Here is a 23,591-nt window from a genome sequence, read left to right on the forward strand (position 1 = left end):
GACAGGAATAGGCAGAGAAGGCAAATCTCCTTGTTAATTAGACCCCAGTTTTTCAAGTAGTGGTGACGGCTGTGGCTTAGCACAATCTGAAAAAGGCAAGAACGTAAATGAACTCTGTAGTAGGGCTTCACCTAGGAGCCAGCCATTTCCTTTTAATCTAGACTTGAAGTGGTTCATTGTATTTCTGTCTCTTCTTCTAAGCTCCTAAATTTAAAGGAGCTATTGTCGCAAATGTTTAAGCCCATGTTTAATCAACATGGCCTATTAAGGCAGTTTTGCCTTGGGACAGTGAATTAGAGCTGCTTTGTGTAGAGTGGTACTCAATAAAAATTTTAAACAAATTAAAGAGAGTTAATTTGTAGACTGAAATGTTTACACTTAGTTGCCAAGATTAGTCTTATTTAACATAATTGTAAATGATTTGGGAGAACAGGGACGCAGAAAAAAATCTTTTGGTTTTATAAAGAAAAATGGACTTTTGCAGGTAAAACAGGAAGCTGATCTCAAAAATTAGTTTCAACCCAAGAGAAAAATCACAGTAGACAAGTGGTTCTATAGCCTTTTATGGCCTTACCCCACCTTTCCGCCTCTCCTGGGGGAAAAAAAAAAGCTTATAAGGCAGATAAATGTGTTATAAAGCAGAGCTGCCCTCCGTGAGTGAGGGAGAGGACCCAGAGGTCCCCCTGGTTGAAGTCACCACACCCCCACACTGAAAACTACTGTTGTACACTCTTCTCCAGTGAGAACCTGGTCTCTGGAAACCAGAATGCCCCTAGTGCTCGACATGATCTAGACAAGGTATGAGTAAAAAAAAAAAAAAATACTAATGTTCAACCTAATACATATCATAATACAAACCCATAACAGTTGGAAAGGATCTGAAAGTAAGGGGAGAGATTTGTGAGACTTTGAAATAAGAGTGGGAATAATTCAGAACTAATTTTCAATACAACATGTATTAAAACTTACCCTCGGAGATGCTGCCTTGTGCCTGTGGGCAATGACAGAAACCAGGCAGGGCTCTTTCTCTCACAAAGGCCTCTCATGAACAGATGGGGACAGGTTTCTGGTGGATAGGTAGGTGGGTGAGGAGAGAGAATAATTACAGCAGGGCTGAGTTTATAAAATCCTAGAAGCGAGAATGAGAGCTCCTCAGAAGGACAAAGGAAAAGAAATAACACAACATGTAGCTCATAATGAAGACAGTTGACATGTTAGATAACTTAAGATGGTAGGTAGATGGATGGATGGATGAATATAGATAATGCGTAAGAAATTATTGCGCATTATTATAAATGAAGACAGCTTGTATTGAATACTAATTTTTTAAGATTGAACGGATCACAGAATTTTATACCTGGAAATTAGAGACCTTAGAGGGCACAGATCATTTTTGTCACAAAACATATTTTGGAGCCTCTATCCAAGAGAAAACATTAAGCCGAAATAAACGTTTCTCTGAATAACATGTACCTCAGTCATTAAATTTAAAAATTAAAAATTCATGATTAAGTTGCTCTACATTTCAGTTGTTGTCAGTTTTTAGCCAACAAGCGGTATTTAATTGTTTTTGACATTGGTACAGTAGTTGCCCCTTCTTCATAGAGTTATTTTTCAAGACCCTTAGTGGATGCCTGAAACTGATAGTACTGAACCCTATACATACTATAATGTTCCTGTACATACATACCTCTGATAAAGTTTAATTTATAAATTAGGCACAGTAAGAGAGTAACAATAACTAATACTAAAATAGAACATTTATAACAATATACTGTAATAAAAGTTATGTGAATGTGGTCTTCCTGTCTCTCTCATAACCAGTCTAATAACTGAGACAGTTACTCTATGTGACAGGCAGGTGTAGTGTACACAGCATGTATACACTGGACAAAGGGATGATTCACGTCCAAGCAGGATGGAGCAGGACAGTGAGAGATTTCTTCACGCTACTCAGAACAACTCTCCATTTAAAACTTATGAATTTTTTCTTTCTTGAATTTTACATTTAGTGTTTTTGGATCACGGTCGACTGTGGGTAATGGAAACTGAGGAAAGCAAAATTGTGGATAAGAGGGGACTACTGTGTGTATGTGTGGCAGTTCCAGACCCCCCAAAAAGCTTACAAAGGATTGATTGTGATGCTGATTGATTATTAATTCTTACAGAGTGCATATCACCCCAGAACACATATGCACACACCAGTAAAAGTAGACGAAAATAAATCAGACCAAAGGGAAAATAGAGTAAATACAGGAAACTTAAGATTATTGCAGAAATGGTCCTGTGTTTCCTAGTGGCCCAAGCCAAAAATAGAAAACAGAGCTATTCCCACCTGAGAAGAATCCTGGGGATCCAGAGAGAGGGCGCTGTGCTGTTTAATGAGTCTCACCTTCAAAAATATCCATATGCATATTGATATAACGCAACCCATAGAACCTATGTAAGTCAAATTTATATATTATGTTTACTCGAAAGTAATATAGAAAAGAAAATAAAAGAGCACAAGGTTGCATGCTTACCTATTACATATTTGTTTTCAGCAGATATTTATGAAACAGTTGGAATCTGGATAGAAAAGGCCAAAAGAAGATGCGAACAGTTAACCAAAATGCAACCATTATGGATTTTTCTTAATGAGAAAGTAATAGATAAACAATGCTAATAGTGCCTCAGAGGATAACTTCAACTACAATAGCATCAACATTGAGATCTGTTTATTGTAATTTATTGACAACAGCAAAATGGGGAGGGGGTGCTTAAATATCCATCAGCAGGGGTTATATCATTTTAGTGTAGTAGACTGTTCATTTATAACCTGCTAAAATTGTGTTTGGTAATAAAATGTGTATGAGTGAGAGAGAGTGTGTGCGCTTGTGTGTGTCTCCATACGAGGGTTGCACTAACAGCAGATTTCTTAAAAAACACCCAAAAATATATTTAACCTAATTTCAAACTGGGCAGTTAAATAACATTTTCATCTTTTACCTGGGTTGGCCTCTCTTTTTCTTTCCAACCTGGCTATTTCTCCACTGTCTAAATCAAATTAAGCCTTATTTCAGTCCAATTTCAAGTAATAGAAGGAAGCTGCTTCTTGTTTCAGCTTTAACGTTCATCTCTCCTAAAACATTTATTTCTGTAATAGTCTACTCCATTTCATTACAACTTATTTTGTTACCAGGCGATATTTTTGGTACTAATACTGCAAACTTACTTGTGGACTGTTTCAAGCTTTCTATTTGGTCTGTTTTGACATGAGTACCTTACACTCTCAATTACTCTATAATATTTATAATAAATGATAGGGCTAGCCCTTCTTCTATGCAGCCTCCAAATTATGCTTTTCTTTTCTGAAATATTCTTATTCATTTAAAGTTAATTTAATAATAGGTTTGAGTTCCAAGAAAATCTCTGTTGGTATTTTTGCCTGATACTCTGATCTTTTAAACAGTGTGCTAAATATAATTTAACCTTTTCTTAAGAACTTAAGAGTTATCACAGTGAAAAAAATCACTGATCGACTGTTTTAATACAATGATGCTCATGGGATCAGTTGATTCAGGGGCTGTTGCTCATATGCTGCATATGCCCTGTTCTTTGTATAATTTTACTTTTTTATTGCTTGTTATTAGTTTTCACTGCTAGATACCACCCATATGCTTATTTTGTAGCAGCCCTACCCTCAACCCGACCCCTTTTTTACCCCTAATTTCCTGCTTTTGATTTGCTGTGGCCAAGGAAAATAGCTGACCAGCTTGTTAAAACTGTTTGCAAAGCTGTGGATAAATAAGCTTTGAACCAGGGCCTTTTCTAGGAGGTTATTTGATTATTTGTTTGTTTTGTTATATTTTGTTTTTAGACTTTAGGACATGAACTACGGAAACAGCTATTTTGGGTATCTGGAGACATTTTTCCCCCCTTTATTTTGAAGGGAGATCATGATGAGCTGTATTTTAGGTAAATAAGTAATGATATTTTCACCTAGTAAAATTTAGATTATATTTTGGGTATCTAATGGTTGTACGTAATTTATTTGTAAAATGAAGTTTAGGTCTACAAAATAAACGTAATTTTTGTTTCTGTCCTTTGTAAGCTCTATAGAGTGGCTCCATCTTTCTTTCCAAATCATTAAAAATGCTCTTTCTCTGACATCGATTTTTCTTTTTTAACCTTAGTTGGTAACTTAGATGTCATTTTTTTCAGTAAGTACAGGATACCTGAGACCTGGAAAAGAGAAAAGCTGGGGCTTTTGGGGGGGCGGGGGCGAGGGGGTTTGTTTGTTTGTCTGTTTTGTTTTTACTTTGAAGGGAAACTTTTCTAGCCCATGACAGACAACAGGAAAGGACAGCCAGAGGAATGTGCTGCATTGTGGCTGTTAAAGCTTGAGACCTGTCAGTCATCAGGGTTTTCATTTTTTGTGGCCTGCGTCACAAACCAAACGGAGTCATCCTTTTCCTCTTTACATAATCATTAAATAATGGCTTAAAAACTAAGTGTGTTTGGCATTTCAGGTTATGGTTTCGTCGACTTTGACAGTCCTGCAGCCGCTCAGAAAGCTGTGTCTGCCCTGAAGGCTAGTGGGGTTCAAGCTCAGATGGCAAAGGTGAGTTGAGAGCCAGTGACCATCTCTTGTCCCAGGCCTTGGCTCTGAAGCCTGACACATTGCTTTTCCTATCACTATTCACACTCCTCCCCTCCATCCCAGCTAGCCACGGTTATTTCTGGACACTTGTCCCATGCCTCCACCTCCTCAATCGTAATTCTAAAGCAGTGTAAGCTGTAGTTGTCATTTTAAATCTCTATAGAAGTTAGACATTTTTAGACATTGGTTATTTATGAGATGTAAATCTCCTCTTTAGTAGTTCTACAGTAGCTTTATTCAAGACTTGTTTCTGATGAACTTTTAGCATTTTAGATGAGGGATGTTGTTGAAGTGATATATATGCCCTAGTCTTTACTGCCTAAATGTAAACTTGGATTATATCATACTTACTGCCTATAGTGCACTTACTAAGACATTTATATAATTAAGTACATTTTTTTTCCATTCGTGGTTCTGGAATTGCTGTGGAAAATACTTTCAGGCTGAAACTCAGCAGTTAGATATTTTATGTATTCTTTTCAAAAGATAAATAATTTTATTTGGCTTCTTCAAGTACAGAGGAAAGGAATTTTGTGCTATCCTCTGCTACTTCTGAATAATAGCATGTGATCATTCCCTGAGGGTCATTCAGATTTCCATAAGGAAAGATTTATGGAAATTCAGTGACTCTGGTAAAGACATAAGTTACCTGCTAAGAACTTAAGGATACTGAAGGACATACTATGCAGCTACCAGGATAGAGATTTACTTTGACTTTAAAGAAGCAACGTGAATAAAGGTTTCAGGAATTTATGAAAGGTATCACCTTTCTAAAGTAGTCCTTGACGTTTAATATTTTTAAAGCTTTGAATTGAGTTGGACTTTATTTAGATTTTCCCGAACTCCAGAGTAGTTAAACAGAAACTATAAATAGTAAGCACCATGATTTTCAGATTATTTGTCTATAATATAGAGCAATTCCCTGCAACATTGTTGAAAGATGCTGATTATGAGACTTTAAATTATTTAATTGTGAATATGCAATGCTTGTGTTGTATAGTGATTTGTAAACTGTTTAATCTGCCTCTGTAAGGAATGGGTAACCATCCATTTTATAAGTAGGACTTTAAAGGCACAATCAGAAAATAGCTCTATTTTTCTCGCTATTCTGTCCATTTTAACTCACAATGTGACGCTCCTGCTTTCTCTTCTCGTGAATAAAATTCACGGCAGATCCCGTGACTTTTCCGACCACTGTCATTATTTTAAAAGTTCCTTCAGTTGCTTCTCTCATTTCAGGTCTTTCTGATTAATTTTTGACAGAATGCCTCTTGATTTTTCATATACAAATTTCATAGAACATAATTATCTTTTCAGTTGTCTCTATATGTATTTAAACCAACTCAATACAATATTTTAAACAAGATGTTGTTTAGGAAATGCTCAAGTTGCATTCCGAATGTAGTTTGTAAAAATCATGTGTAGAGGTTTTGAAACACTGCTGAGAGTCAGCTAAAGGGATGTCTTGGATGTTGCTAGTTCTAAAAGGAATCACGGTTTACAAAGCAGTTGTCTACTAACAATGACATTGATTGGTAATCAGGAAGTAATGTCTTAAAAGTTTACATCTCAACATAACCATTTATTGCCTGTGTGTACACACACACACACACACACACACACACACACACACACACAATGTAGTTATATTTTAGGAAATTGTAGGAAAATATATAGTTACATTTTAAGAAGATTGAGGTTGCAATTAATGTTAAACATAATTTTTTCCTATTTGAAATAATGGGAAATGGGCTTCTAGTTAACATTTTGATGTTGAATGCCTGATTTTCAAGAACATATTACTGATGTTAAATGTGCGACACATAATTTAAATGTCCTCTTTATTTCACAAAATTTTGAGAATCGTATAATGGTAAAGCTTCTCCCTTCCTCCAGCTAAGGTCTGCTCCGGGTAGTAAGCCTGAAGTGGAATGGGAATATGGTTAGTTCTTTCCTATTTCCCAGAGTTGTGTTTTTTCCCACTCTTCCATCAGCTCCCTGGATGTCTTTTAATATACAGCAATGTGAAATTTCAAAACCTTATAGTATCCTGATTAATTTATTAGAAGAACGTGGATGGTAGTGGGTCCCTTATCCCCTCTAGGGTTGGAGCAGAGGTAAAGGATGGGAAAGCTTCTTGACCTGACAATGATGTAATCTGGTGTTGATTTCTCTGACCAGACAGATTCATTTCACCCTCGTGGAATGCTTTGGGAGTTTTTCAGAGATCTCACCACCACCACTACCACCCCAATTGATCTTTTCCTTGTGGTCTCTTGAAGCTAGGGAATACATGTTATCAGACTGATAGCCTCGGCTCCTGATAATTTTAAGAGTCTTTCTTCAGCCCCTTTTGGCTGGGACCTCCTTGCGCTTCAAGACATGCTCTTGGGAGGATCCAACACAACCCTGGGCCAGCTGTACTTTGTGTGCCCACGTCTGACCTCTGTTTTTGCTCTCTGTAAGAGAGTAGTTACGTTCCAACCACACTTACCAGGGCCCCTCAGTCAGCTTCTTGCCTTTTAGATTCCTCAGGTTTCAGTCAGACATTGATCCATTTTACCCACCAGGCTCCATAAGACACAGATCAAGTTTCATGAGTAGTCTGTTGAAGCCCCTCTTGCTTGACTGGGTGTTATAGGGACATTGCCCTCATGATGAGACTCAGAACATATCTGTGTTTCTCTCTCCATAGCCATATTCATTTTCAGCCTCTCCAGTCTCTCAGAGATAGACATGAGGTTGGATGGTCAGCCAAGCTTTCCAAACCAGTTCTCAGCCAGCTCCTATGCAGACTCTCTTTAGGTGGTCTGGTTTCTCACTCTGAATATGGGAGTGCTTGACACCCATTATTTTGTGTCTTCTGCTGAAACACAGTAAGAGGCCTATTTTATCAACCTACCGCAAATTCAGAGGCCTTTTTTAGAGTGGCTCCATGAGCACATACCTAGGCATCTTTTCAACGCCTGTGCTATTTAACAGCATTGTATATTAAACATACGCTCTTTTGAAAAAGTATTTATAATGCATTTAGTCAAAACTGGACTGGATATAGATTGGTAGTCATATATGTCATGTCAACAGTGTATTTTGAGTGCCAGCTTTCCCATGAGTTGATAATGAGCACTGTTCAAAGACCTCCTCAGGAGGCTTGATACTGTAAATTGGCTAGGAAAAATGATCCTTCCCTACAGCATCTGTAGGGAAGGAACAGTACACAAGTTCAGAGACACTGGCAGTGGGCCAACATTCTGCACCTTATGAATTTCTTCAGGTCTCTGTAGAGTGACTAAATTTCCTAGACCTAATTTCTCTTGTATTATATCATTAAAGTTACTAAGATACTTTAAATGCTAGAGGGTCCATTGTTCTCTACCACAGAACCATAGGTTTGATTATCTGGAGTTAACTTAGCCCCTTTATGCTATTTCGGTAAGGAACATCTGACACACACTTTTTGTGGAGTACTTTTTAAAAGAAGTTTAGATTTGGCTAAACTTCACTCCCATGGTTGAGTGATAAGGGACCCACCTCCATCCACTTTCCTCTAGTGAATTTATCATGATACTACTATAAGGTGTTTAAAATTTACATTGCCATAAATTAAAGGCTTGCTTTCTTACGTAATCAGAAAAGAATTAAAGGCATTCCACTAGGGGAGTCTGGGGGCAAGGGGGATTATATTGTTTGACACATTGTCTACCTGGGTTGACAAAGGATTCTGCACATATTCAAAACTAAATTGCAAAATTACCAGTTAAGAGCACTGGACAAACAGTGATTGTTTCTTATTTATGGTTTAATTTTCATTGCCTCGCTTTGTACTTGGATGTGGTAGATATTAAATATTTGTTATGTTAATGATCAAAGAATCCAGTTAAGTGAGAGAAAAATTTCCTTCCCAGAATGGCAGATATTGAGAATTAAGAATGGAACATATAAAAATTATATTCATTGAGCTCTATCCATTAAGTACCTGATGAAACTTATCGAAAGGTTTTCCGCAAATTCTCAAGGCCATAACTGTTTGTGTTACACTTGGCATTTGTTTCAATTTTGTACATTTTTAAAATAAAAGGTTCAGAATCTATGAGAAGAAAAATTCAGATTATGAGCTAAAATGACATAAAACTCAAATTAACATTGGTGGTATTTGTTAATAGAGCGACTTGTGTACCACTTTCAGCAGTGCCTCTTAAGGCCTGCCGGGGGTCAGCAGATCATCGTGTGCTATTTGACTGGTAGTAAACTTGCACATTTTTTCAGTAAATCGGCAGTCAGATGAGCAGGAATTGAATCCCTCTTCCACACAGAGCTCTACCGTGCTTCAGGCAGTTTGTATTCCCAAGCCCATAGCAGCCGTGTGCTGGTTGGTGAACCTATTCAGTACAAGAGAAAACAGATGTCTGGTCTTCCTGCCAAGTCCCTTTCTTGCGTTTTAGGAACCATTCCACACGCACAGGGAGGTTTTTGTTAATTTCTTTCAGATGATGACTGAGTGCTTTACGCCATGCGGGGCCTGCAAACCCCACTTTGCTACTCAAGTGAACATTAGTAGCCATTTATTCCTCTCACGGCCAATGTGGGATCTAGTTTTCTACTTGTTAGAGAAGCCATTGAACCCTTTCCATGCCTAGGGATTTAAAGAGGCCTAGTGGCCCCATTTTTATGTTTGGCCACCCATAATTCACAGAATAATTGTTTTTTTTTTTTTTTCAGACATAGCATTGTATGTAATAAAACAGTTATGGTTGTCACTGATTTTAAGGAAACTAAATTATCCTCATTCAAAAACCACCCTCTACTTACTACAAGTGTTATATATTTTGTTTACTGACTAGATGGATACATGCATGGACTCTTTGAGGAACAGATATTTCTGTGGCCAGTGCTGCCAGCTTGGAGTTTTTTCTTTTTTCTTTTCCTTTAATTATTGCAACTGTGTAGTCAGTGTTTGCAGAATAAGTTGAAAAAAATAATAAATGACATTAATTCTCAGGTTCACCCCAATGAAACCTAATTGAGTTGTTCCTATTGAAAACAAATGCATTGAAATCATAGAAAACATTGACTCATATTTAGTCTATAGTGATATTTATCAGAGAATGAGTTGAGAGCTCAGTTTCTTTTTGGGTTCTTATTTTAGCACTTATTTTTTTCTTCATTGGTAAACTCTAGTAATCAAGACTTTAAAAAATATCTTTTATTAGTATTTTAATAATAGAAGCAGCTAAAACAGATTTCGAAAGTAGTATCTACATAGTCAACCCTTTTAAAAAATATCTCATATATGACATTCTCCTATGAAATTCCTAAATATTAGCTGTTTACATTTTTTTAGTTGTACTGGAAAAAAAAGCCCACAATATTTATGATATGCTTCTTATGTAACATTTTTTATGCCATATCTTTACCCAAGAAGTGTTTTAATGCTCTTTAATTAAAGGGTTCTCAGCTTATTCTGAATCTGACTAAGCACGATTTCAGGAATCTTTCTAATTAGATTTAATCATATCGCTCCTCTACATTGTGCCTCCAAAAGCTCCCCATTTTTCAGGGTGTGGCTCTCTAACTGCAGCACGTGGGCGGCAGTTCCTTCTTCCTCTTGCTCCCAGCTCACCCGTCAGGCTACGTGAAATCACAGGATAAACGTGGCTTACGTCCCTGGTGTATCAGTATTACTTGAAAATATTAGGTCAGAAATAGTGTTTCTATATTAAAACAAACTTGAATAGTTAGGGTGTAGATTGTAAAATTTACATCGCCTCACCCCCATCTTTTTTAGATAAAGCACAGGCTTCCAGGAAATTTTACAGCTCTGGCAAAGGTACTTTGGCCTTTGCCTACAGACTCTTCAGGATACATAATCATTCTCTCTGCTGTTAGCACTGCTTAGCTGGAAAAGTTTAAGTAGCAATGACTTGACTGACAAAATGAAATCAACCCCCTTAGGTAGCCTTTCACAATCTGGTTTCAGCCTTGTGACTTCTGCTTGTTTCTCAAGTTTCAACTCAATGTCATGCCCTCTGAAAAGTCTTTCCTAATCCTCTAAGACAAGTTCCCCTCTCTGTCCTTCCACTGTCATTTGTACACATCTTTGTATCATAGCACTCATTTCATGTTTTTTTTTTTTTTTTTTTTTTTTTAATCTCCTCTATATAACTGTCAGCTGCTGGAAGACAGGACCGGAGTTATAGTTTATAATGAGAGTCTGGGATGTGTGAAATACACAGGGTCCCTCAGTACCCACCTTCAAACAGAAAGGACCCCATCAGTGTTGATCAGTTAAGGACCAGACTTCCACAGAAACAAATGCAGTCTTTTGCACTCCAGGAAAATTTCGGGACTTGGGAGGTTAGAGCCAACATGAAATGGCTAAGTGAGAAGCTTTGTGATTAAGTGGGTAAGGTAGATGGAGGTAGTGAATGAAGTGGAAACAAGATTTTACCTCACATTTCACTTTAGAAGAATTTGAAAACTTTAATACCTAAGACCATTTTGCTTCACCCTGTATTTTGAAATATCTTATTTTTTATTGTCACACACTTGTTAAACAGATCACTTTTCAATATCCGTACATTAAAGATATACTGTATGTAATTGTCAGTAGAAGGTTTGCTCAGCATAAGATAATCAGTGGTGCCACACTGAATTTATCTAATTTCAACTAAGAAAACAAAAATAGTTGCCATTTTATTTAATATGTGAAGAGTTAGTGAAGGTAACTACTCAGCTTGCTATTGAGAATTTGAAAAATTTTAATTATTTTCTTGGACCCACCCCACCCATGCTGACATACCCCTGAGAGCTGGGGAGCACCCAGGCTGGAAGCCTCTGCCTTAGACCTTTGGAACTGGCCTGGTGGTTCCATGCTGCCGCCTTCTGTCAGAACCAGAAGTCACAGGGACCGTACTTCCTGCCCATAGTTTCTCAATGTGCATTTTTACTTGCAGATTATATAAAAAGAAAACTTTCACTTCAGGTTTAATTAGTTCTAGGATACATTGGAAAGTAGAGACTTCGTATAAATTCAAACATGCATATGCTTTTACATACGCTATTAAAGTACTGTGTATGTTGGAAATCTATAGTATAATGAGTGTGCTATTCTGTTGCCTAAAGCTAAAACATAATTAATGACTTTACTAATAGTGCTTATTAAAGAAGAATCATAAGCTTGCATAGTTCCATTTGTAAAGATACAATTGGTTAGTAAGATCAAAGGAAACCCTGGTTTAAAATTCATAAAGCTCTTCTAATCTCACAACTGGAGAGGTGAATTTTGACTTGGTCAGAAAATATTCCAGTAGTCAAGCTTTTCCTTGACGATTTGAACACCATATTCTTAGTAAATATACATAACAGTTACTAGGTCACAGAAAATTCTGTTGTATATCTTTGGTTTCAGCTGATTCTACCTCAGCAAAGGAAAGATGAGTAGGGAATGATCTAATTATTGCTTCTTGAACTTTGATATGCAAATGAAGCACCTGGAAATCTCATTAAAATGCAGCTTCTGATTCTGTAGGTCTGGGATGGGGCCTGAGAGTCTGCATTTCTTATATGCTCACAAGTAATTTCATCACTGCTGGCCCCTGGATCACTCTTTGAGTCACAAGGATTTAGCAGAGCCTCCCCCTCCCCCATCTACTCTAGACTTTAGTTTTACCCAGATTCTAAAATTTGGTCTGCCTAGAGTTCATCATTTTGTGTGGCTTTGAGTTTTCTTGTTTTTGTTAACGTAGGAGCTTTCTTTTTGTCCAGCGGCGATCACAACTCAGAAGTAGTAAGAACTCTGCCATAGAGCAGAGGATGGGATTTGGGGCAGAGCCGCACTGGGCATTAAACGACTTGGTCCAGAATCCCACGTGTGTCTGCGGATTGAATTATTAGCAGAAATAGCTTTGTGTGCAATAGTGTGCCTAAAATGGACTCCTAAAAATAGTAGAAGAGGGGTTGTTTATTTTGGGGAACACAGTGCACACAGCTAAGAGTCGCACGTGGTTCCTTGAGGGCATCTTCTCCTACTTGGCGGTGCCTGCCAGCACTTCCACTTCCAGATCTTCTAAGTATGGCTTGGTGGGACCATGTCTGACCTGCACAGACTGCCCAAGCTTCAGACCCTATTTTCAAGAGGCCAAGGTGACTTGGGTGTTCTGTGGTCACCATGATCTTATTAGGTAGTACTTTTAGGGACCTGAGCAAAGAGAGTGGCCAAATAAGGTTGGCGTGTTAACATAAATATCTCATCTTCTATTGGAAATTCATGGACAATTCTATGTTCTGTTTCAGCAACAGGAACAAGATCCTACCAACCTGTATATTTCTAATTTGCCACTGTCCATGGATGAGCAAGAACTTGAAAATATGCTGAAACCATTTGGACAAGTTATTTCCACAAGGATACTACGTGATTCCAGTGGTACAAGTCGTGGTGTTGGCTTTGCTAGGTAAAGCACACTGCCCTGTATTAATAACAATGGCCCTGCTGAGTTTCCTGGAAAATAAATATTGAGCAAGAAGAGAAAATTTAAGACAGGATTATAGGAGCCAGTTGTACCACAAATTTAAATTGTGTAAATACTGGTTTGCATTTTTCCAAATCTTTAGGAAGTTAATTAGAATTCTTGAACCTAAGGACGCTAACAATAGTGACTCAGGTCAAGGAAATACTACATGAGCAATAGTGCTGAAAGTTTGTGTCCTTAATATTTTTATTAATTAGATCAAGATCCCTTTAACTTCTTAAAAATAATGATATCAGGCTCCTTAATTTCATACATAAATCAGTATGGTTTTTCTTATTAGATAGAAATTTGACTCATCATAAGTTCAGTGAATTAAATTTTTAGATGAAATATTTCAAACTTTCAGAAAAGTAAGACAGTGATATTACACCTAACCATCAATTTTTATACCACCGTAACATTTTACAGTTTTGCTTTAGATTGTTTTTTTAAAGTAACATATTACAGATATATCTGAAGTGCCATTATTCCATCATTCCTTTCATCTTACTCTCGTTCGTTCCTCCTTAGAAAGGGTACTTCAGTGTAGTGGTTAATTTGGTTTCTAAAGAAAAAGTCCTAAACAGAACGAGCATTGATTTGTGATATAGTTCTAATCCATGTACAAAAACGGATCTTGCAGAAACTCATTAAATGATCCATTCTTTAGGAATCTATTAATACTGTGCAGTAACAGATAATGTTTATGTGTTTTAAAGTACTGACTTTGATTTTGGAGGAAAAATCACAGACATTTTAGACATTATCCTATTTGATATCAGTCACATGTACTACCACAGACTTGTGAGAGATAACAAAGCAAACATTGTTCACTCTTTTACATATAAGAAAATTGAGGCAAAGAAGGGGCTCTTTCATCGTCACTGAGCTGCCAAATAATGAAGCAGGGTCTTCTGGCTTTTACTCCATTACTCATTCTGTTAAGCCAGATGATTTTATGATAAAACTAAAATATCCTATAGTTGGAAAGTCACCAAGGCTAGCATCTCCAGCATGCACTTGATTGGTTAAAAAGATCCAAGTAAAACAGTGAAAAACTCAGTGCCGTCTAAAAATTGTCCCGCTGTAGGAGTTCTTCTGAAAGCAGATCAGGTAATTTTATTTCTATGTCCAAAGATGGAACCCAATTAAATTCTACTGCTTTTTAAAACTATTAATACCCATTAAAACCAACGTGTAACTCTGATAGTTCAGGAGTGTAGCACATTTTGAGTAGATTACTCAATGTTTCTTCCATTAAAAAAAAAATAATTCAAAAAAATTTAATTCTCCTGAAATGTTTCTCAAATGTTTTTAGCCACTTGCAGATGATGTAGAACAAGTTGTGTACAGTTAGGCTCCATCCTTTAATTAGGCCTCCAAAGCCAAGATAATAAGGAAGGTACATGATTGACTTAATAAATTTAATTTTAAACTTGAAGCAAATGTAAAAAAAATAAGGGTACATCCTCAGATTGATAGTAGTTCTTATCATGACTTTTGAGTCTTTCCTTTTGAGTCTTTACTGTAAAAACCCATCTTTAAAATGACCAATATTCTAGCAAACAGTAAATACACTAGTATTTTAAACTATTATTTTTTGTGTTTAATGCAGTATGTTAACTATCAAAGCTATTGTGTATTATCGGTTTTCCAACAAGCAAAAATTACACATTTGATATACTTAGTATCAAACGCTCTAGGTATAATTTATTTGTTTTATGATTCAGAGTGCACTCTCTGGTTAATAGTTATCATTTTCCTATAGAAGTATATAAGTAAAAATTAGATAAAAAGAATTAACCCACTTTTTTCTTCACATTTTTGCTAGGTTTTATTTGTATTCAATAAACCTGTAAGAATGTATTCACATGCACAAAACAAAATGAAAACTAAGAGATCTCTAACTTTTTGTGTGTTTTATTTTTATATAAATATAGGATGGAATCAACAGAAAAGTGTGAAGCCGTTATTGGTCATTTTAACGGGAAATTCATTAAGACACCACCCGGAGTTTCTGGTATGTTGTTTGTCTAAAATTTTATCAGTAGTATTTTTCATGTAATATGTGTATAGTTTCGGCACATGATGACTCATATCAAAGAACCAACAAACCCTCACATAGCTCTTCAACATTTATTTCTTTGGATCTACAAATAGGCCTTAAAAATTCACCTCTCTCCAGACATTGGGTGTTTAAATATGAATTGAAGTTGATCCAGTGGAAAGGATCTGTCTGACTTGTAAAGCAATAAGAAGCCTCTCTTTCTTTGATGCATAAGCTATCCTTTAATTCACCTTATCACCATCCTCAATAAATCTGTCATTCAGTCACATCATAGAAGACTGGTACTTTCCACTCCAGTTCCTGCCTTTGTTCTGGAAGATTTCAACCTATGTTACCCTTCCCCCCTTACAGTACCTGGACCTCAACTTCTGTGGCCTTCCTGTCCATCCACTTGAGCCACTTTCTCTCATTCCTCTGCCTTGTATTGTCCTGACCAAGATCACCACACCTCAGTAGCTACTGATGTTCATTCCAACATCACATGCTATGATGTTCATTCCAACATCACACGCTGATTCCCTCTAAACCTGATCTGAAACATGAAGCATCCTTCTGTTTTCACTCTTTATTGGTCCCCCTTTACCTCTTTTCCATCCGTACCAACTGGTCTCCATTTTTGAGCACTAAAACTAATTCTTTGTCAGCATCCTCAGTTTTCTTGTATTCCATCCCTTGGTCACTCCAGCTTGGCAGAACACTGCACTTGGATTAATCCTACAGCAACCCACCTTTACTGCTCCTTTTTTATCCAGGCAGGGAGGGAAAGGCTGTCTCCAGCTTGACCAGACCCTCAACCTCACTGGTCCTCACTCAGCTTCCTCACCCTTCCCTAGCAGTGATTCTCAAGTTTCACCATCCCGCTCAGTTTTCTCACTACCCCACCCCCAACTCTAAGCAGATGACTTTACTTCCTACTTGATGAATAAAATTGAGATCACCAAATGCAAACCGCTTTGTCAGCTTCCTGCTTCCTCCCAACAAGGAGACCTACACCACACCCATTCTTGCTCCCCCTCCAACCCTAAAGTCTCAAGGCCTAGGGATTCAAAGCTGTATTCTTGATCCTATCCCCGTGAGGTTTTGCTCTGTCAGTTATCTTTCTCCTATATTTTCAATATGCTTTTGCTTTATTTTTCCCCAACAAAACCAAAAACGTTTATTTTTAATAAACAACAGATACCTGACAAAGCTAATTGGTAGAAAAGTGGGACAAAATACACAAGTAATACTAGGAACAAAAATTGTAAACATAACTACAATAGACATTTTTAAAACCACAGAATACAGTGGACCAAAGCATGAACTCCTTTATGCAAATAAATGTTAATAATTTTCTAGGAAAATCTATTCATTCATGTTTCTGATCATTCAGGTCTCTGTGATCTTGAAACTAAATTAAACTAAGTGCACTCTACCTCCTCTTCATGTTAACCTTATAAAAATGTAGTCTACATCCTCACTTCCTTCACACCTCAACTCTGGCCAATCTGATTCCTTCCCCTAGTGGGCAACTGAAATTCCTCGTGGTAAACTTACTGTATCGGTCAACTAGGGCTGCCGTGACAAAATACCACAAACTATTTGGCTTAAACAACAGAAACCTATTACCTCAGAGTTCAGAGGCTAGAAATCCAAGATCACGGTGCCAGCTATGTTGGCTCCTTCTGAGGGCTGAACAGCACATGGTTTCTATGACCGTATGTGAACTTGAACTTCCTATAGGCACAAGTTTGGAATGTAAAAGACCTGGAAGTACACGAGTCCAAGGAACTCAACCTTGTGAAAGAGGTTCCTTTTTGTTTTTTAAGGTAGTTTTGTTCTTTCATCAACAACCCTTGATTCGAAAGAAAAGAAAAGAAAAGAAAAAGGAATGTTTTTACCCTCCAACCAAGAAAAGACATGGGAGGAATTTCACATGTGGGACCCTTCTATAAAGTAAACCGTGCCCTGTGAGGCCTTCCAGGTTAACCCCTGTACACAGCCAACCCTCCTCGCCACCGCCCCCCCCCCACCCCACTCGATGTTTTCCTCACTTCCTTGTGTCATCCTTTGCACAGTCAGGGCCCCAGAGTATTAGTCCTTTTGAAGGGCTGTTCATCCACCCACCTGTGACTTCTTAATTTCTCAGCTCATTCTTCCGTGCAACAAAGAAAGTTCAAGACAGAAATACATCCCGGCACACACTTGTTTTGATGTTTTATCAACCTGAGATAAGATCTGCCAGTTCCCTGAATAAAGTAGATCTCAGGGTATCTCTAATTAAGGTTGGACAGTTTTCTTTCTCTCCAAAGGACTACATGGTTGTGTCATTTAACTGTTTTCTTTGAAGTGGGTTTGAAGACTTCTGGTCACACCCATTCAGGAAAAAAAAAAGACCTCAATTTCTAAACCACATGTAAATGATTATGGGATTCTCTATACCTTGTAACTAGTAGAAAACAGTTTCTTCCAAATTGTACCAAGTGTCAAATGGGACACAAGAAACAGATGGTTCCCTTTACATCAAGATCATCACTTTGGATGGGGGAGCAACTGTAAAGTCAAGCTGTTCTCTTTGTTTCGGATCAGAACTTAATTTAAGACATTTCCTAATGTTTAATGATCTTTCTTGTTTGTTAGTCTTGGTTCCCAATTAGACTGCAGGTTATTTGGCTGCAGAGGCTGTGTTTTGTTTTTAATTCCATGCTAGGCACAGAAAGCCTATGCATTGCCCTGTAACAGCAGAGATTATCTGGTGCTTTCCAAGAGCATTTTTCATGCGAAGCTCATCACAATACTCATTGCTCTTTTGAGGGCCTTTTCGGGTACCTTTTTGCATATAAACAGGCTTGACCCCCTATAGGCAAGGGTTTAAAATGAACAATGTGGGACTTAGATGCACACTGTCTCAGTGAACTCAGCTTTTCCCAAAAACAAGTCCCGAGTAGATTTCAGAATCCGCAGCAGAATTCGAAAGTTTCCAACTTCTCTGGGCTTCCCCCGCACCTTGTGTGTGTGTGTGTGTGTATATAATATGAGAATTCTCTTTGACTACCAGCCTGTTTATTAAATGCTACTCTCTCTTTCAAATCACCTGAGTGGCTGCCATGACATGGGTTTCTCCATGGCGTGCATATGATTATTTTCAGTAGAACCAGATAAAAACAAAAATATTGTCAAGCAAGGGTAAATTGAATGAGCTTCTACTTTAATGTTTAAATAATGTAGGGTCATTGCTAGGCAGACATAACATTTCATAAATACAGTCAGAGGATGGTTTATTTAATGATGCAAGTTGTTTAGCTGGCATAAGCAGAATTATCCAGGATGGTTTCTGTCAGAGTACTCAGATTCTTGCATGACTGGCAATTTGCCTGTGACATTGGAGCCAAGTACAGAAAAGAAATCCATGTTAGACACAGTCCCTAGAAGACACTTTATGAAAATTAACAAACTGAAATAGTGAACTCATCTTAACTGTGACACTCTTAAGAAAGTCTCTAGATGGCTAAGCAGAAGGTCAGCTGTGCACACGAATTGTCACATTTCATATGCCACCCATCCTCTTGCCAGCACACTCTTCATTACCAGAGCGATGTGGTTGGGTTCCACCATGCCAGGCATACCCAACCCTGGCCCAGGGCATGGTGCATAATGTAGTACATGTTTATAGTTCTGTAAAAATCCACATCACAATTTTTCATGCGATCTGTTCTCAGATTGCTTTTTAAGAATCTTGGTGCTCTTGTGTCTGATGTTACCAAATCTTCAAAGAGGCTTTATCTTTTCTATAGTACGTTCTTCTTTAAATGTATGGTATAGTTTGTTGGGAAAAAAAAGTGCTTATAAGGCCTTTGCTTCTGTCTTTCCCCACCTAGTCTCATATTTTCTTGAAAATGTTGAAGTATTGTCCTCTATTTGGATTTACTTTGGTTTTGAGTGCTAGCTGTTTTACAGTAAGTCAGATTTGCTTAGAAGGTCCCCAGCTGGGATAAAAGAACAAACGACATCTTTGTGAGACAATCTAGGTAAATTCCGTAGAGATTTAAAATAACTACTTAATATTTGCTTGATAAAAATTTCATTATGGAGAATTAGTACAGTGGTGGTTTCCCACACATGAATGTTAGAAACAAGAGATGGAAAGTTTTAGGTAGAATTGATGTCCAAATTAGGAGACATTCCCAAAGCAAAAACATTATCACTCATGATCATGATTCAGGGATTTGTCTAAAAACTACTCTTCCAGTACCTTCCTGGAAGAAAGTACAGTCTCTGAGAAGACTAATGCAGACGGCATGTTAGCTGGAACTCTCCGAGAGCTGCTTGCCCTGTGCTTGTTGTTTTTGCCTCTGTGGGAGACACCACACACACACACACACACACACACACACACACACACACACACCCATGAACAAAGGCTACACATGTTCAGTGTTTCAGGAGGCAGTGTAATACCCGTCTCCTCTCTCCTGGACCTCACCATGACATTAGTGGAGTCTGAATAAGTCCCTGTGTGCTAAGAGAGAGTCTAGTCAGTAGGTATGTGAGTGCTTGTTAGAATCTCAATATTATGCTGGCATCATTCTGCCACATTGCCTAAAGCTTTGCGTGTGTCATGGAGGAGCTCCAATGAAGTGCATATGTGACTGCTGGCCGAATCCATCCAGAGGCCTCAGCTTGTTTTACATCTGTTTTCTGTGTTACTCTGACTTTTTAGATTGGGTTTGTGCCCAGCAGGGCTTGAACACTGTTCTTGCCCACATTTCATAACTCTGTGTATATAGGTGATATTATTAGGGCACATTGTCCTGTACCAGGAGGCAGAAAAAGTAATGTTTAGAAGAAAAATTATGACTCTAGTAAAAAAGCTAGACATCTTCCAAACGTTTTTATTGCCCATTTTGTTTCCTGAATATTTGTTTTAAGCATTGTTATTCTGTAAAAACAAAGTTTGGGCAGCTCTAGGACAAAAGAAATACTGGAAAATGTGTGTGATGCTCTTGGTACCTTAAGGAGAGTGCGATAGTATCTTTGGGATTACGATCTATCTGCTCATGTCTCCCTCACCCGGATATACAGTAAAGGAGAGTCTAAATGCAGGTTTTGTTGAGAAGTGCTGTCCAAGGGCTGTACTCTTATGAGCCATCATTGCCACGAAAGCCAAAGTGCTGGAACAGTCCTGGCTGGCCAGTGGGGTATGAGGGCCATCTTGAAGATTCCAAACTCAAACTTATTCTCCACCAAGGAGAGCAAGTCTAATTTTTTTTAAAAGTGACAAGGAACCACAGCTGGAAAGGTGCCATTGTTTTATCTGAAGACGCTTTGAGTGCCATGCCAGGATTATGGTGGGGCTGCTTTCAGGTAGTCGTTATCACCACAGATCACACCCAGCCTACAGTAGGCTCCTCAAATCAGTTTTACACCTTTTCACTATCAGGTTCTGTGAGGAAGGAACCATAAATAATGGAGTAAATTTTTGTTAAAGCATAAGGATCTTGGGTGGAGATTGTAGGTGTTCCTGTGAAACAGTTTTCTAAAAGACCTTCGCCAGTAACGTCACCCTTAACTACAACTCGAACGTTTCTGTGTTCTATGTGAAGCCAGGGCAGCAGCCCTAGCCAGCTCATTATATCCCACAGAATCAAATCCCGTGGAAATCCAGGCCAGTCTCTAAAAAACGTTTATAACTTCTGAACCCAAATCCCTCTCCCGAGAACTTATCTTAATAATTCAAAAGCAAGAGGAGGAGCCATATTCAAAAATTTGAGCTCCTCCTGTTCTCATAGTAACAGTAATAATAGCTAACATTAATTGAGCTGTCCTAAGCACTTTATACATTCATCATAACAGTCCTTTGAAGTAAGCCCTATTACTGTCCCCATTTCACATATTGTGAAATAAGAAAAAATGAATAACTTGCCCAGAGTCACTAGCTAGTAAATGGCAAAGCAGAATTTCAAACCCAGAAAGGCCAATCTAATGCCAGCATTCTAACCACCATACAATCTAACCATCAATATAGCCATTGGCACTGGAATTGGGGAGATAGATAAGATACGCACATGTTCACACAGTGTTATATTAACGAAGAAACTACATTTGGTCCCTTTTCAAATAGAACGTTACGTAACCATTTTTTAAAGGTCTACAGTGTAAATGGTACAACAAAAAGACCTATCATTGCAAATATGAAAAAACAAATGTAGACTTAGAAAAGTAGTAAATATAAAACATTAAAATATTTACGTTGGAATGATGGGAAATGATTGCATTTTTGTTTATTTAACCTGACTTTAGTGTCATTAATCATTATTTTACTGGTAGGTAAAGCTAAGTGGAAGATGGCAACACGATATAGGATCAGGAAAGGAGGAGAGATGGGAAACCTACCGGAGCAGGCCTGGGAAGATAGGCCTCTGTCCAGAGAAGCTGTAGCTCTGAGTTATGGTTGGGCAGGACAGCAGGATTTGGTTAGAAACAGAGAGGTGGCTAAAAGAGGAAGGGATGCCCGTGTGTGTGTGTACACACACACACACACACACGATTGTTTTTACTGGAGCCTTAGGTTGAATTTTTTAAAAGAAGAGCCCCAGATAGTTCCTAGCATGTTGTTAGTTTAAGGAATTTTGAAAGTAGGCAACATTATCAGAAAGAAAACTAACTATAGTTGCTGAGTGGGCTAGTTTTCCACAACTGATGGAGCAGCTTCCATCAAGGGCAGTTTATGTTTTATAGAGTGTTGACGGGATAAAATACTACATAGCTAGAAAAAATGAGAGTTTGGAAGTAGCATTTCTCTGGCTGTTAGAACACAGTAAGGAAAAGTCTACTCTGTTACAAACTACAGAGAACTCGAGTCCTCTGAGACACTTGATTAGATATGTGAGGACTTCCAGGAGGTCATATCATAAGCTTAGTGCTTAGTCAAAGTGGGCATTCTAGAAGCAGTTTTTAGTGGGGATATCAAGGTGAGACATTTGAGCATAAATCACTGTAGTGCTTGAGCTTCGTAAAGCATACGAGGAAACTGCTTGGTAGAGAAGTTCAGTGAGTCATTACAGGCACGTCGCCCAGATGGCTCATAGTTTCTTAGGGGTGATTTGGTTAGTGCCACAAAGTCAGGCATTTGTAAAAGATCATTCCACTTGCAAAGCCCTGCTGAGGGCACATTGGAGAATCCAGTAATGCAGTTACCTTAGATGGCTCTTAAGAGGTGACAAAAAATAGCAGATCATTGTTTGCACTTGTGGCATTGCCTGCTGAGAGTTATACTACCATAGTTAAGCTTTGGAGGTACATGTTCCTGTTGGTTTTGATGAACGAGAAAATAACTTTTCTGTCTTGGATAATAAATAAGAAAAAGAATCACCTGAAAGATCTCATCCCCCCCCAAAAAGGATGATATTTTTGGATGCTTAGGCTGAAAATTTTAAAAAGTCACAGATAGTTCCTTGCATGTTATTATATGAGGAATTTTGAAGGAAGGCAACATTATCAGAAAGAAAGCTAATAGAATTATTGAGTGGGCTAGTTTTCCAAAACTGATGGAAAAGCTTCTGTGTAGGGCCGTTTACATATTACAGAATGTCGATTGGGGTAAAATCTGAGGCATACCCTTTACAAACCCAAAAGACTATGATTAAGGGGAAATTCAGCCTAGAATACTCTGCATATTTAGTAAAATAAATGAATTGATTAAGGGTAACTATATAATTTTTATATCACTTTGATACAAGAATATATCTTAAATCACAAATCATTTGTTAGAACTTATTGCTGTTACTGTTTTGCACAGTAAGGTAACGAGTTGCTAATCTAGAAAAGTGACCATTTAGAAGTTACAGGTTGACTATTTATATTAATTTGTTTAAGTTAATATACCCAAACTTACCTATTGATCATAGTCATGTTACCAGTATTCATGGCACTTCCTTTTCTCAATGCCAATTCTCCTTAATAGGTCCCTTCTAAAAAGAGCAATCAGGCCACCTGAAGGACTGGTTGGTCTGTACAACAACGTCACATCGCATGTGTCTCCCAGGCTTTAACTTAGAACCTATGTATTAGGCTCCAAAACGCAAACCAGAGACTATTCCTTGATTTGGAATAAGCCACAAAATAGGCCAATCAAATAAGGACCTCTCATTTTGTAACAGGCTTGCACACACTTAAAAACAAGTGGGCCATGACACAGATCTGAGTTTGTATGTCTGCCTTTTGATTCAAAAATCTCACTGAAATCATCTAACCTTTACTCAGCTTAATGGTAATAAAAGTATCTTAAAGAAATTTTCACACAGTCGTTAAAATGAATAAGATATCAAGAACCTGTAGGGTTAAACTATTTCTCATAATGTCATCCAAGTACGTGGAGCAGCAGCTATAAAAGGAA

The 23,591-nt window shown here is 37.8% G+C and overlaps 1 protein-coding gene across 12 annotated transcripts in view; it reads left to right on the forward strand.

The window, feature by feature from the left end:
• Nucleotides 1–23,591, forward strand: part of RBMS1 (RNA binding motif single stranded interacting protein 1) — a 200,020-nt gene that overhangs the window by 159,601 nt on the left and 16,828 nt on the right. For all 12 annotated transcript variants that reach the window (XM_011358651.2, XM_011358671.2, XM_011358661.2 and 9 more), the window contains exons 4-6: nt 4,512–4,603; nt 12,935–13,092; nt 15,090–15,169. In XM_011358651.2, coding sequence (XP_011356953.1) covers nt 4,512–4,603; nt 12,935–13,092; nt 15,090–15,169 — 330 coding nt within the window. The remainder of the gene's footprint in view (nt 1–4,511; nt 4,604–12,934; nt 13,093–15,089; nt 15,170–23,591) is intronic.

Source organism: Pteropus vampyrus, unplaced genomic scaffold, assembly GCF_000151845.1.
Source record: "Pteropus vampyrus isolate Shadow unplaced genomic scaffold, Pvam_2.0 Scaffold2, whole genome shotgun sequence".
NCBI lineage: Eukaryota > Metazoa > Chordata > Mammalia > Chiroptera > Pteropodidae > Pteropus > Pteropus vampyrus.